Consider the following 15,640-nt stretch of genomic DNA (forward strand, 5'->3'; position numbering starts at 1 on the left):
ATTTCCTGGGACCCATGTCTACTCATGTCTATTTCCTTTCTGGCAAGGAAGAGAAGCTTAGATTTACTTTATGACAGGGATTCTAGATAAACCCTCAGAATCAGAGCCAATGTCCCTCGGGACTGACCTTTATCTCAAAAACTAATCATTGACTAAATTTGCTGATTGGAAATGCCGATTTTACCAGAGAGTGCAAGAGATTTTATAGATTTATAGCTATGGCAAAGTAAACATATTCACTGAACTTCTTAACTATATAAATACACCAACTTTGATTGTGGCTGAACTGTGTGATGGCAGGATTCTTGTAACTGGTTACCTGCAAAGAAGAATTTCAATTCATTGTCTACTCTTATAGCTATAGAAAATGGGTAGTTAAACACAATAGTATAAATAAATAAATATATATATATATATCCATTAAGTATTATTCAAATGGTAGGTGTATGTGGAAAATTACAGTCCCTTTCCCTTCAGGCCAATTCTAGTGTGGTTCAAAGGCACAGTAAAAATCTATCAGTAGAGGTTCTTTTGCTCCTTAGAGATCCTTATGTGCTATATAGGCATTGATGGAAAGCAAAAAAAGGCACAGTTAAGAAAACCACAATTAAATCTAAAAGATCCCTCTCCGTTTTTACAAACACTGATTAAATGTAAATACATGGACCTTTTTCCAATGCCAGACTTATTTAGCAACACAAAAGTCAGACAACAAGCTGCCTGCGGGATTTGGTATAGAATCTCGTCATTCACGCATAAGACAACACACTTATTTATGTTTTATGTCTTTTTTTTATTAAAAAATAACCCATGTTAAACCCCACAGTGAATTTAGATATAATACATATAAAATATTTAAACATTTATAAAACATATAAGTAACCCAACACATATTATACATCCCCTGCATATTATACATCATCATTTCAAATGGTAAACATTTATAAATACACATTGGCAGACAAATTTACATTCAGCTGCTAAACTTGATATCTAAGGTTTGAAAAGCATTATTTAAATCAGAGAGAGATGATGTTTTCACCATTTTTTTACATCCCTTACAAAATACAATTTTCTTTTTTTTTACAGTATTTCGCTACTGTATACAGTTAGAAAGTTACAGTATAAAGGTCAGTGTAAAACAAATTCTGAGTAGCTTTTCTGTTTTTTTGGAAATACCCCTTGGCAGGAGTACCCTGTGAGACAGTTTATATTTCATTTAAGACTACTCAGTACAGGGTCCCTCCTTGCTATTAGTCCATGCATCACTAAGCACCATTTGCCTTGCTAGAAAAGCTTTGAAACACCGTAAAAGCAACTGACTAAACCTTACAGGGCACAGCAGGTACCTACTATATGAGAGTAAATAAAACTCTGTAGAGCAGTGTGAAAAGCTTGCTATTGCGAAGCCAAGGACTTTGACATGACTACTATAAAATTGGTACAGCCTAGTTATACTTCTGTGCCCTCTCTGTTATAGAGAGTATTGTTTGCATTGATAGTGTTGTAAAAATGAGGAGTGAATTGGTTGAAAACAGAACTGCTGTAGCCAAAGGGACTTGACGATATTGTGGATGACCAGTCAGACCCTCCATGGCTTGGCATATTTGAAAGAGGAGTGTAGGAGTTTAAACCAACCATGTTCTGTCCCATCCTATCGGAAGGTTCATTAGTGAGTCCAAGTGGAACTGACCTACTTACTGGGTTAGCACTATTAACATAGGCAGTCATGCTGGAGAGAAAGTTATTAAGACACGGTGTTATAGATGGAGGAGGCGACCTCTTTTCAGATGAGTCATCTGTTCCTGGTGATGAATTTCCCAACATGTCGTGATGTTCTCCGTTCTTAGGGCTCTCATTTAGTGGACTCCCTTCAGGCTTATCGGAAGAAATCTGTCCATTGGGGCTGACATCGGACTTTCTCTTCCTCTTTCTGCGGAAGTTTCCATTGTCAAACATTTTTTCACAGTTTGGGTCCAAGGTCCAATAATTGCCCTTTCCTGTAAAAAGATAAATGAATAATAAATATAAGTAAGGAGAATGTGGAATGATCTAATGATCAAAATCAAATACATTTTGTAAAACTTTTAAGTTATTGACTTTTCTAAGGTCTTTTGTATGAAATAGAACCTTGCATCTCCCTATGCTTTTGGACTGCAATTCCCAGCATTCTTTAGCATATAGAATTATGCTAGGTATTTAGTCCAGCCACATCTGGAAAGTTAAGAAACAGTTAAGAAACTCTGCTTCCAAGATTCCATTATTTAAAACATTAAATTAAGTCTAACCTTCTTCTTGTTTAAATACCTCAGCTCTTTTAAACCATTAACTGGTACATACCAATACAGTATTGTGATGAGGAAACTGTAACGGTATGTGACATTCTTGGCTATGATAATTAAATTCCTCTAGCATTTGTTAACAAGAATTGTGATATATAAATGTACAGAAAGAAAGTAAGAAAGAAAATGAATGGTTTTTACCTGGATCATCTTCATCTCTTGGTACTTTCTTGAAGCAATCATTTAGAGACAGGTTGTGTCTGATTGAATTCTGCCATCCAGCTTTGCTCTTGTTGTAGAAGGGAAAGTTATCAGCAACATACTGGTAGATCTGGCTCAGTGTCAGTCTTTTATCTGGGGCTCCATGAATTGCCATTGCTATTAATGCAGAGTAAGAGTATGGAGGTCTAACCAGTTTCATAAGTTCTTCTTGAGAAGGAATAGGAAGCCAACCTAAGTCAGAACCTCCCAAGCCATGCATGTTAGGCAGTAGCTGCCTTTGCATTCCATATGACTGAGGCATGAAATGGCTTGTGTTGGATCCTGGAAGATATGGAGGAGGTGTGATGGAAGGTCCATTCAGCCACAGGTAGGGATTTGCAGTGGTGCTGTAATCGGCTGTTTCAAAGTTTGAAGGTCGCTGAGGACTAGGCATTGTCTGAGGGTGGAAGATGCTGTCACAGTAGATATTCATCTCTGGAGGCTCCTGCCCAATACTGGGAAATTGTGGCCCACAGCGTGGTGGGGAGTGTGCCTGTGGATCAAATGCACTCATAGTGAAAGCTAGCAGGTCAGGAAGCAAAAGCACCTGAACTAGCTAATGTCTTGCAGCAGGTGTATATCTTGTGCCCTTCCTCACCACTACTTATACACCTGCTGTGTTTTGATTTCACTGTGGCTCCGCCCAGCCTCCCTGAATGGTTGGAGATTATACTGATATCCCTTTTTGGAATGCTTGCAGCTCATAAGCCAAATTCAAATTTATGTGTGTTTATCTTTTAAATGAATGGGATATATGTGTTTCATGTGTGTGTGTGTGTGTTTTCTTTTACCTCTCACATTTTTTTTTTTTTGTCAGACCTGATCATTGAATTCCCCCATGTCACAAAAGGCAGAACCAAGAAGTAAAACATTTACTATCACAGTATGCTTGTATCTGTTTGTTTGTTCGCTTTTTTCCCCTATGTTTAATGGCATTATAAAGTTAAGATAAGGATCAACATTTACTGGACAGAATGTTTTCATGGTACTGAACCAAGCCATAAGAATTCATTTTATTCAGTTTACTGAGATGTGCTAAATCTTACATCTCATGGCTACCTTACAACTTTCTGAACTCCTACTTGTATAAATATATATATTTATTTCTTCTTTTATATATTCTCTGGTATTCAGCTGGCCCACAAGCCATTTACACGTAACAAAAGAGGGCTGTTTGTATTGTAAGTGCAGTCTTTGGAACAGTTGCAGCCAGAGAAAGTAATAACATGTAAGGCAGCTTTGATATTGTATAAACTTTTGGTACATCTATATCATCTATATCTATATCATCTGTCATTTATATAATCCTATTGCTCCTGCTAGCTACCGAACACAGCATATTTTAAAACCCTAATGGAAGCAACAGGAATGTTCATTGGAAATTGATACTGGCTACAAATATGCTAACACCCTCTTTAAGAAGGAGGGGGAAAGACTCATGGTTTATTTGTAAAATAAGCATGATAGCTAAAATCCCTTACATACCTGTTTGCTACAGAACTAACTCCCACTAGTGGAGAAGGATGAAGAATTGCAAAACTGCAAGAAATTCATCTTTTAAAGGTAAAGCAAAGTTTTATTAGTAGCATTACATCCCTGTGTTGCCTGTCCTATTCTTTGTTTTGCTTCTTTGATAGATAGATAGATGATAGATAGATAGATAGATAGATAGTAATATGTTTCATGTATTTATAAATAATACAAACATAAAATTAAATGGGGAGATTAATTTACAACAAATCTGGTGTACAGGTATGGGATCTCTTATCCGGAAACCCGTTATCCAGAAAGCTCCAAATTACAGAAAGCCTGTCTCCCATAGACTCCATTTTAATCAAATAATTCATCATTTTAAAACTGATTTCCTTTTTCTCGGTAGTAATAAAACAGAACCTTGAAATTGATCCCAACTAAGATATAAATAATCCTTATTGAATGCAAACCAATCCTATTGGGTTTAATTAATGTTTTATTGATTTTTTTAGTAGACTTAAGGTATGGAGATCCAAATTACAGAAAGACCCCTTATCCGGAATACCCTTGGCCCCAAGCATTCTGGATAATGGGTCCTATACCTGTATTCATTTAGCTACTTTTGGGATATTTGGACCTGCCAGGATAAAGTTGAGGTTGATCCTGCTGGGGTGCACATATTATATGAAATAAATAATGACATAAATGTATTCAGTTGCTTTGGAACTGACCCTGTTTTCATATGCTGAGTGTGCTGCTATTCATGCAGGGACCAGCTTTGTGATAAATAGATGTCTGTGTTTGTTTGGTGGGCAGACATTAGATTCAGCTCTCACAATACATCCTCATTAACAAATGATCAATGAAGAGTGCTGCCTGCCGTAAAAGTATTTTAGTAGCAACATCTACTGTTAAAAGGAATAAAGGAAGGGATAAAGGAAAGGTCATTTAAATTCATGATGTAATGATATGTTAGTGTCTAATTATCAACGTCTCCAGCCTCCTGTAATGGAAGCAAAACAATAAGATGCTTCTGAATTGATCGGAGGCACCTTTAGCCTATATCACCTCCAGGTTTCTACGAGCATCATTAAGTAAACTGCTGTTTAAGGAGAAATGATGCAGTGCATATGTAAATGCAGCAATCCATTATGCCTCAATGGTTAATATTTTATTTTGTTTGCCACATCGATAGCACAGGTGTGTTACTTTGTGTATTCATTCAGTTTTATGTCCCGGCTATTATAATTCCTATTCTTTCCTATTATTCCTTCCTATTCTCTCAGACCCTTTCCTCATATAACTCCAACCACTCTCTTGTAGATAGCGCCAGTGACTACTGTGACAACACTAATGTAAAGGTGTATCCTTTCCTTAAACTGTATTGGAAATCAAGCATGGATAGAATGATTCATGACCACAGTTGATATATTTTGAGACTATTTCAAATAACATGTCTGATCAAAATTTGGATTACATATTAAAGGTTCTGTCATTAAGAAACACTTTTCAAGCTAATAAAGCAACATAAGCTAAAGCAGAATTTTAACTTTACAAAAAAGTCTGTAAAATAGGCTTTAGGCTAATGGCGCGTGGAGCAGCTTCTCAACCAGCATATTCCAGCCTCAACACATCTGCTTGAAACCATGCCTTCCCCCGCCCAAGGGCTTTAATGGGAAAGTGTGACATTGAAAGTAAAGGCATTTTATGGCCTTAAAACTCACATTAGAGGACTTTCAGACTGAGAAGTGTGTCAGGTGGATCTCTTTCAAGTGAAAGGGAGGCAGGGTTTTAGGACAATATGCTGGTTGATATATACCAGTGATCCCCAACCAGTAGCTCTGGGGAAACATGTTGCTCCCCACCCCTTGGATGTTGCTCTCAGTGCCCCAAAACCAGGGAGTTATTTTTGAATTCCTGACTTGGAGGTAAATTTAGGTTGAATAAAAAGAAGATGTATAAAAAAAAAGCCTCCTGTAGGCTGATAGTGTGCATAGAGGCTTGTGTTGCTCTCCAAGTCTTTTTACATTTCATAGTGGCTCAGGGGTAAAAAAGGTTGGGGACTCCTGATATATGCCAACTGGCCAATAGTCTTAATAGAAAGACTATTAAGTCTGTCAGCCCAGGGGAGATGTGCCTAATAAAACCTGGATAAACCATCTTTTGTGTTAAGACCCTGTTTGGATTTTGTGGGTTACAGACCCATACCTCAATTACTAATTTAATTTAAAATATATATTTGAGCTATAAAACTTTTGAATCCCATGTTCCACCATATAGGCAATTAATAAAAATGATGTGGTGTTGTTGTTATTTAAGCACTGTTTTAGTTTCATGATACTGTACTTATGATGATTATACAAATGACAACACAGATCTCCAAAGCTGTGGAAAAAAATGCTAATATTTGGATAATTTTATAATAAGAGTCAAGAATTGCTACTAGAAATGGTCCTGAAGAATGATTAATGTTGAATACAGCATCTTTGGGAGCTGTCATGCTGTGGTCAAAAAGTCTTTTACAAAATTATGGTAAGGCTTCTGTAATAAAACAAAAAGTGATATAATAGTGATATATTTATGTGCTAACTATGTTCTGAACTTACATTTTGATTATCATCATTAGTCAATAAAGGTATTGCTTTTACACCAGTTTTCTTATGCTTTATAGTAGAAAGCCTATGAATAAAGATGGAAGCTCTTCTCTAAATAATTATGTATGTATGTATGTCTGTATAACTTTATAAAGCGCCACAAGGGTACGCAGCGCTGTACAATCTTACAAAATACAAAATTACACACAGGGAGGACAAGTGATATAATAAATAAATACAATAATATATATAAATACACAGGGAATAAGTGCCATGTGGTATGAGACACAGTAGGAAGGAGGTCCCTGCCCCGTAGAGCTTACAATCTAAATTAGTGGCTTTTTTAAGAACCATAGACATTTTTGATCAGAATTTTCAGACATCAGATAGTTAAAAAATGATAGGTCTGTTGTATTTTCTAATGCAATTTTGCCAGTGTGTGCAATTCTGGGTGGTGTTACACCTGTGAGGGAAGCCTTTGCTGTAGAGGCATATGGAAAGAACAGGAGGTGAAAGTCCTTAATGCATGAGGCATGTGGTCATCACAGCAGGGGGTTTCATTTGTTAATGAGCCACCGGTTTCAAAAATTAACATACTAAAGGTAGGGTATTGTTCCTGGATTAATCTGCTTGTAAATGGGGAGAACATAGGGGATAACGCAAGGTGTCATGTCTTTCAGTGTATGATTGAAATGGAGCTGGAAGAATCTCTTCAACTTCCCTGATAGGTCAGGAGTGTGAGCAGTTTATCTGGTTTGGGGAAAATGGGCAAATGTCTTGGGCCTTTCTTTGTACAGATATAGACTATTTTATTTAGAAACCCACTACCCAGATCTCTCCTAACACAGCAATGTTATTTTCCATAGTGTCCTATTTATATAGACATTTTATTACTTACGTATGAGGCATCCTACAGAGCTTTACCCAGATTACACATGCTTTGCGTCAGTACCTACCGAAGTGGAGCTTACAGTCTAAAGGCATCTATCATATACACACTCTATGGGCAATTTTATCAAAAGCCAATAACCTGACTATGTCTTGTGGGAGAAAACTTGAGAATCCAGAGAAAACCCACACAAAGGCCACTGAAAGGGGATTTCCATAAAAAATACATCTGAACTGTTGATGTACAATTGGATTTATAGTTGTAGATTGTAACAAGCTGTTATCAACTAATAAGCTACTGCCCAACCCTTTACATGTAGTGGGTATATTTGATATCATACTACAGGTTTGTGGGATGGATTATATCAAAATGATAATGTCATACATGGCAGTGTATGAAACTTATACCTTGGTAGGGGCCATATCCACCCAGTGGAGCTTCAGCTAGACAGCCCTAATCTAAACTGAAGTCCAGAGTGCCAATACTATTGTCACTTGGGCTTCAGCTTTTCTCAAAGCCTTGTAACATGCGTTCAGTCTGTTATTGTAGTTGTTGTTAGTAGACTTTCCGCCATTACCATATAAATGGGCACAGGTCAAGCATCAAGTCTTCTGAGGTGCAATGTTGTTTTAACAACAACAAGGCCAGAATGAGATTGTTTTAATGTTGGAGTGATGTCTGAACATGTTATTTTTATCAATGTGTTGGCAACATTTGGGTGTCCTGAAAGCTGCAAGGGCTGGTTTAAAAGCTGTGGCCAAGGTGCAAAGTACAAAAAAAGGACACAGAACGCCCTGTTTTTGGTACTTTTCTCTGTGGCTTACTCCATGAGGTGCAGCTCATTGTGCTCCTAGAAAGCAATGGAAAGACCCATGCCTTGCTCTGAATACAGCATTATAATCACTTGGCAGTTTTATATTCAAAGGGGATGAGTGGTGGGTTGCATTTGTGGCTGGGGCAATAAAAAAATTAACCCCTTAAGCTGCACTTTTTGACTGTAAATTGCAGCAATAAGATTTTAAAAAGGCTAAAAAGTAGGCCAACCCCAGGTTATTAACTGCGTAACCTCATGCTGTTATTAAACATTTGGGGTGAAAGTATCAAAATGGGGTAAATCTGGTGCACCATGTGTATGAAAGAGAAAACATCCTTGTTTTGATGGAATGGTAAGTATTCATAAAAGGAGAAACAACTTTGCACAAATATTACACCACCTCCAGGTTTATACATCCAGCTCAGGCTTATCCCATGTTGTGCTCCTGAATATACAGTCAAGGCAATGTGTTAATATGTGTTTCTATAATAATATATTCAATATTGTGTAGCTGAACTGAACTAACACTACCAGTTTCCAAGAAAACCTCAAATGCATACAGCCTCATGTAATTTCCAGAAGGAATGTTCTGTATCAACCTGACATTTGTGTCCACAGGAAGATAAGCTGCGAATCTGGATTGTGGGGCAGGTGTTACATACAAAATCAGCCACAGACTTTTCATTTCTTGATTCACTTCTAGGGCTAATATCATTAAGTTTTTCAGTAACAAAATGAGTATTTTGTGTGATAATGGTACTAGCCAATACATTTCCATTAATACAGATCTGACGCAACATTTGTATCCATTTTAGTTCGGCCATACTTGCATCTGTGTTCATACACAACTCCTTTTGAGCTCTAATAACTGTGATAAAAACAGAACCAATGTTCTTCAATGGCTTTGTTTACACAGAACTTCGTTGTATGCACTGCAGTGATATTTTCTCTGTGTATTTTGGGGGTTATATTGAATAATCTAATGGAAAGGCTTCTTGTTATGACAATAAAACAGCATTATACTTTATCTGGGCAAATAGAAACACAAAGCTGAATGTCTTTATTAAAAGTTAACTGGATTGTAACATCTTTAGATGTTTTTTGCAATTCGTTCCTTACATTAGTACATTTTGCTATAAACTATAACACTGATGCGCATAGGCAGTGAGCAGCAGCTTACAGAGTCCATACAGATCACAGTATCAATTGCAGGTATAAGATCTATTATCCAGAATGCTTGGGATCTGGGGTTTTCCATAATTTAGATCTCCATACTTTAATGCTGCTAAAAATCATTTAAACATTAAATAAACCCAAATAGTTTTGCATCCAATAAGGATTAATTATATCTTAGTTGGGATCAATTACTTCTTTATTATTACAGAGAAAAAGGAAATAATGATTAAATTATTATTTCAATTATTTGCTTAAAATGAAATCTATGAAAGATGGTCTTAATTGCATAATTCTGAGCTTTCTGGATAATGGGTTTCTGGATAACAGATCCCATACCTGTACTTAATGCTTAATCCGGAACATCTAGAAGCTACTATAAGTTTAATTTATTTATTACAGATATAGGACCCATTATCCAGAATGCTCCTAGAGGTCTTTCCATAATTTGGATCTTCATACCTTAAGTTTACTAAAAAATAATTTAAATATTAATTAAACCCAATAAAATTGTTTTACCTCCAAAGAGGATTAATTATATCTTAGTTAGTTACCTTGTACTTAGTTAAGTACAAGGTACTGTTTTATTATTACAGAGAAAAAGGAAATCAATTTTAAAAATCTGGATTATTTGATTTTAAAGAGATGGCCTTTCCATAATTCAGAGCTTTTTGGGTTCCAGATAATGGATCCCATACCTGTATCATAGTTGCCTTCACTTTCAGCCTCCTCTATATTTTACCATATCCCCCACACTGTTTTGTGCCTGCTCACTTCATTTCACCTGCATACAAGAATGTCCATTCCTTGTGTATTAATTGAGTATGTTTTGTAACAAAAACAACAAATACCCAGTTGGATTTATTCAGACAGGGGCATGATGATGCCATTCAACAGGCAAGCAATGTGGTGAGACAGGTTTAACTTCACAGCTACAAAATAACATTTACTTTGGCACAAGATTTGTCTCGCCTTTTTTTCCAAGATACGGTTAATTCTATATTATTCTTGCAAGCGGCTGTACAATTGATTAAACCCATTGTTAAAAAATTAGATATACTGAATATCAAAACAAGAAATTGTAAAATGAATACAAATATGTTATGTTGGGGGATTCCCTTGGGTTAACCTGATGGACCTTGTGTACTAATCAAAACACATTTATAAAAAGCATCACTGTATCATTTTTTGTTACCATCCAAGATCACAATAAACACAATAATGGTTTTTTTTATTTGAGTATAAATGTAGCAGTCAGTAGTTCATTTCAAAACGGAAAGTTCTCTATGTTCTCTATTCATTATTAAAAAAAAACTTTTGCTGTTCTTAACATTAAGATAATGTAGATCTTGAAGCAGTAGGTTTATATTGTTTTTGAAGTTTAAGAGCTTTTCATTGGATGCCGTAGGATGAACCAGAAAGATGGGAGACTTCATTTTTGTAGCAGATGGCAAAAGGATAAAGTGACAGGAATAAAAAAGAGGCATACAGTATGGGGCATATTAACAGTATCATGGGCATATTTATTATGGTGTGTTAGCCAAAAGCACTGGTGATGTTGCCCATAGCAACCAATCACATGTTTTCCAACTTATAGGTCGCAGATCAAATCTAATTGCTGATTTGTCGCTATGGGCAACATCACCGGTGATGTTGGCTTACTCACTATAATAAATATGCCCCCAAGTCTTCATAGTCATTTTCTATTTGAAAGTATATAACATTTCAAGGCTAATGCTTGCTCATAACACCACCTACTCTATAGGGCAAATCTAGGGAACACTGCTGAAAATCTTAAAAGAATATTCAAGAACATCATCTTACAAATTTCAGTGCAAACTACATGCCTGGAAACTTTAAAGGTACAAAACTCTCAGACATTTTCAGTCTATATATATAAACTCTTGTTTCTATTTGCAACAAATCTGTACTCGCCCATTCCAGAACCCCATCGTGACACTCTGAAGCATGCCGTAGGAGCAGAAGGGTTAACAATATTGTTCCCTTTTACTTCTACAAGTCATTATGGTCAAAGAAGGTCAACTCTGGCATCAGTTTCAGCTCTTTGTTTTGAGTAAATCTCTGGCATAACGCAACACTGGCTTTGATGAGCAAGACCGGATTGTTCCATGCCCTGTGGCAATGTGTACGTATTTACAGTAAAAATATAGAATACAGGTGTCTGAAAAAACCTGACACCCCAAAGCAAGCTCCTTCAGTTGTGACCTTCATTTGTAAAGAGTTGAAAATCAATCCGTCATGATTATCTTAAAAGATTATTATGATATTAATGTTGGGGGGCAAAAACCTGTTTGTTGTCCAACTGGTACCATTAGTTTTTTTCAGCAAATGTGTAGGTAGCTCCCCTACAGAGCTGGCCAGTATATCGCACATATTATTTGGCATTATATAAGAAATATGAATACTGTGTATGTAACATACAATGGAACTGTAGGGAATCAAATTCATTTTCCATCCTTAACTTTAATCCATAGTTACTTTGGATCTTTAAGATAAAAAAAAAGTTCATTCTCTCTTCCACAGATGAAACAGGACAGTCCCCTTGGTAGAAGGGCAAGCGGCACAAGGGCCTACTGAGCAGAGTGGCAGCCGATGGGAAGAGCTATAGCCCTATGGTAGGAAAGCAGGCAGCAGTTGCTATAGATCACTTTTAATTGGCTAGAAGATATTCTCATCAGAGCATTTATTTTTGTCCCTTCTTAAAGTTCAAGTGACAGTAATGCCATATAATCCCCACATGTTGTACCACAGAGGGCATCTCTGTTAATGGCTCCTGATATAATTTTTTAACTAAAAAGGGGCAGATTCATTCATTCATGTTCATGTTCATGGTTTTTTTCTACCACAACTTAACAAAGAAGCACAACGAAAACCGCAACAAAAAAGCAGACGCAGAAAAACCACGGAAAAATTCTAGTTTTGTAAACATTTTCCTGCGATTACAAATAAATAAACCCCTCTAAAACCACGAAGCAATGAAAGACCTTCCAGTTGTAAAAGGGACACCTGCCATTGATTTCTACATGACCTTGACAACGTTTAGACGTATATTTACTTTCGCATTTGTCACAGTTTTGACGTATGATAAATGGTAGAAAAAAAAAAGTTTTAGCACAAAAAATGCAAATAGCGAGAAAAAGAAATACAAACATTAGTATATGCCCTCTAAGGGGCAGGTATATTAATGTTATTTTTTCCATGATTCATATTTTTCCGCTAAAACACAATTTTTTTTATGAAAACAACACACATTTTCCCCATGTATTGTGTGTCAAAACCAGAAATATGCAACTGTAAAAATGCACCATCTAAAAGCTGTCAAGTTCAGTCCAAAGTAAATGGGAGCTGCCGTAGGCTAATTGTAACAATCTTTTTATTTAATTAATGTGCATATCGCTGGTGTTGAAACATATGCGGCACCAAATGCCCCAGAGGTGCTACTTTGGGAACTTTGAGAAGCCCAAGCACCATGTATGTTTCCCCACTGGTGATTTAGATGTTAGCCGATGGGAAGGAACCAAGACACGTTTTTCTGCCTCTGATAGTGAAGATTCATCGTGGGCAACAAAACGTCCCATATGCCATAGACCTTAAGAATTCAATGCAAACAAATCTCTTTATCACTGGATATGAAACAATGGGCTACATTCAGTTCATTGAGAAAAATACATAATTCCCTTCTAAATTTTCTCCTTCAAGTCAATGCAGTGTTTATGGGATAAAACTTGAGATACATTTTCCTCACTAAACTGAGTCAGAACATTAAGAGACAGATTTATCAAAGATCATTTTTTCTCCCTGCGCATATTCCAGTAAAAATGAATTTGTATGTAAGTGCAAATATTTTTCCCCCATTTATGAAAAGTTGGTTTCCTTGCCAATATCCGTGGATCGCGGTGTCCGGAACTCTCACTTACACGCAAAGTTCACCTTTAAATTAATGTTTAGTTTGATGGAGCAATTGATATTCTAAAGCAATTAGAATTACAATTGTTCATCATTTTTTATGGTTTTTCAATTATTTAGCTTTTTGTTTAGCGAGCTGGTTGCTAGGGACTTATTTATCTAACCAACCAGCCATTAGTTTGAATGACCAACCAAAATCTGAATAAATAGAACGATAAGTAATAAAAAGTAATAATAACAATAGCACTGTAGCCTCACTGAGCAATAGTTTTTTTTGGTTGCAAAGGTCAGTGACCCCCATTCGAAAGCTGAAAAAGAAAAACTATAGTTGAGCAAATAAGCAAACGCGATGGGGGGTAGGTTGGTAACGGGTAGTTTTGTTTGCTGGCAAAAGAAATGGGAGTGGGGTAGTGTTGTTGGGGAGTTAGGGGCAGATGGCTAGCGAGCACCCTTGCCTTGGGTGCCCATGCATTCTGAACTATTCTATTGAATGTCCCCATGGAATAGAAAGAAGCACAAACCCTGGTGGTTACACCTCTACCCCAGTAACATAGGGTTTGTAAAAATGATTTGTTTCATAGAAGTGTGTATGTTTTTATTTTTGTCTAAATATTATTTGAAGAACATTCTCCAGGTTAAAGAACTGTTGTTCATTTCATCAGATTGCCTAAGCAGTGCATTTGTACCCCTTGGCATTGTTTTACACATTTCCTCTTCACCCCTTCATGCCCATCTAAGTCACTGGTTGCTTCTCTGAACCTTTAAACATTAATCTCCAATAAGGGCATTTATACAATAGGTGTCAAATATGTGTGCAAATAATAATCCTTTGCAAATATTTATAATTGGCTCCTATGGTTTTATTCTAAGAGAGGCCTCTGTTTTCTATGCAAGTTTAGCTACAACATCTGCTTGTATAGAAAAGTCATTCCCGAGTATTACTGTGGGCGGCTATGAACCGCATTCACTGACTTCTACTGAAACTGAATGTGGCTACTTGGATTAAAAATGAGAAAAGTAGAAGTGAGTGGATGGAATACCTGGGCACCCATGTTAGCAGCTGCTTTGAAGTTTTTTGAGAGTCATTTTACTTACTGAAGTAGCAAACAGCATACAGGCCTACACTGGGCTTTACAGTAAAAAGGAATTGCTTTGTTTACCCTGGTATCAAAGATTCAGATATGAGGATAGGCTTAGGGGGTGATTTAGCAATGTAGAAGTCAATGGGAGTTGTCCTAGGCAAAGTCAAACCATAGTTTTAATTCAAGTTTTTCAAATTTTTTTTGAGTTTTTTTCAAGTTTGTAAACTCAAAAATTCAAGGTATTCTAATTTTTTTTTATTCAAACAAATTTTCCTTATTAAAGGAGAAAGAAAGGCTACATCACAGTGATTCTAATTCCTTACCTGAAACCCCCAGTGCTCCTGTTAAGAGAAAACCACACCGGCCCGGCTGTACGCGAGCGAGGGCTCCTCTTCCTCCTTCAGTCTTCGAGCATTCATAGTAGAGTAAAAAGCCGAACTTTAACAAAGAAGCCAGTTTATTCGCTCAACTGCGTAAGTGCCGGCCCCGGGATTCTGAAGAAAGAAGGCAGAAGAGGAACGCTCGCTCACTTACACCCTGGGTTGCGCCAACCTGGGGTGTAAGGTAAGTGATTACAAACATTTTGCAAACCCCCCCAGTGATTGTACCATTCCTTCTCCTTTAATAAATAAGCAAGCATTCAATATGGGAGTTTATTCGGTTTAGAAAAACAAACTCGAATTCACAAACTCGAAAACTTTCGAGTACTTTCTTTTTAAAAAAAAAAGAAAGAAATCTCAAAATTATTTAAAAACGATGAAATACCAGAGTGCCCATATTTGTTCTATAAAATATAACAGTATCAGATCTATTATTGGAAATACCTTAAGGGGGGGCATTTACTAACATTTGTATTTTATTTTTTTCACAATTCTTGTTTTTTTTCACTAAAACTTTAAGTTTTTTGTGGGGAAAAAACGAAATTCGGCATTTATTATGTATCAAAACTGCAACAAATACGGATAAGAAAAAATACGCCATCTTAAAGCTGTGTAGGTCATGTAGAAGTTAGTGGGCAGCTGTCCTGTTTTTTATTGGAAGATCTTTTTTTGCTTTATGGTATTAGAGGTTTCCAAATTTTTCGGACACTCGATTTGTTGAAAAACATAAAAAAATTCTTTGTTTTCGCAATTTTTTTTTTTGTT

The 15,640-nt window shown here is 36.5% G+C and overlaps 1 protein-coding gene across 1 annotated transcript; it reads right to left on the reverse strand.

Annotated features, from left to right (window-relative positions):
* Window positions 1-782: 782 nt before the first annotated feature.
* On the reverse strand, window positions 783-3,110 carry foxi1 (forkhead box I1). The gene is given in 2 exon segments (NM_203618.1): window positions 783-2,000; window positions 2,484-3,110. Coding segments are annotated over 2 exon segments (1,122 nt in total). The 5' UTR covers window positions 3,058-3,110; the 3' UTR covers window positions 783-1,452.
* Between the last annotated feature and the right edge of the window lie 12,530 nt (window positions 3,111-15,640).

Source organism: Xenopus tropicalis, chromosome 3 (genome assembly GCF_000004195.4).
Source record: "Xenopus tropicalis strain Nigerian chromosome 3, UCB_Xtro_10.0, whole genome shotgun sequence".
NCBI lineage: Eukaryota > Metazoa > Chordata > Amphibia > Anura > Pipidae > Xenopus > Xenopus tropicalis.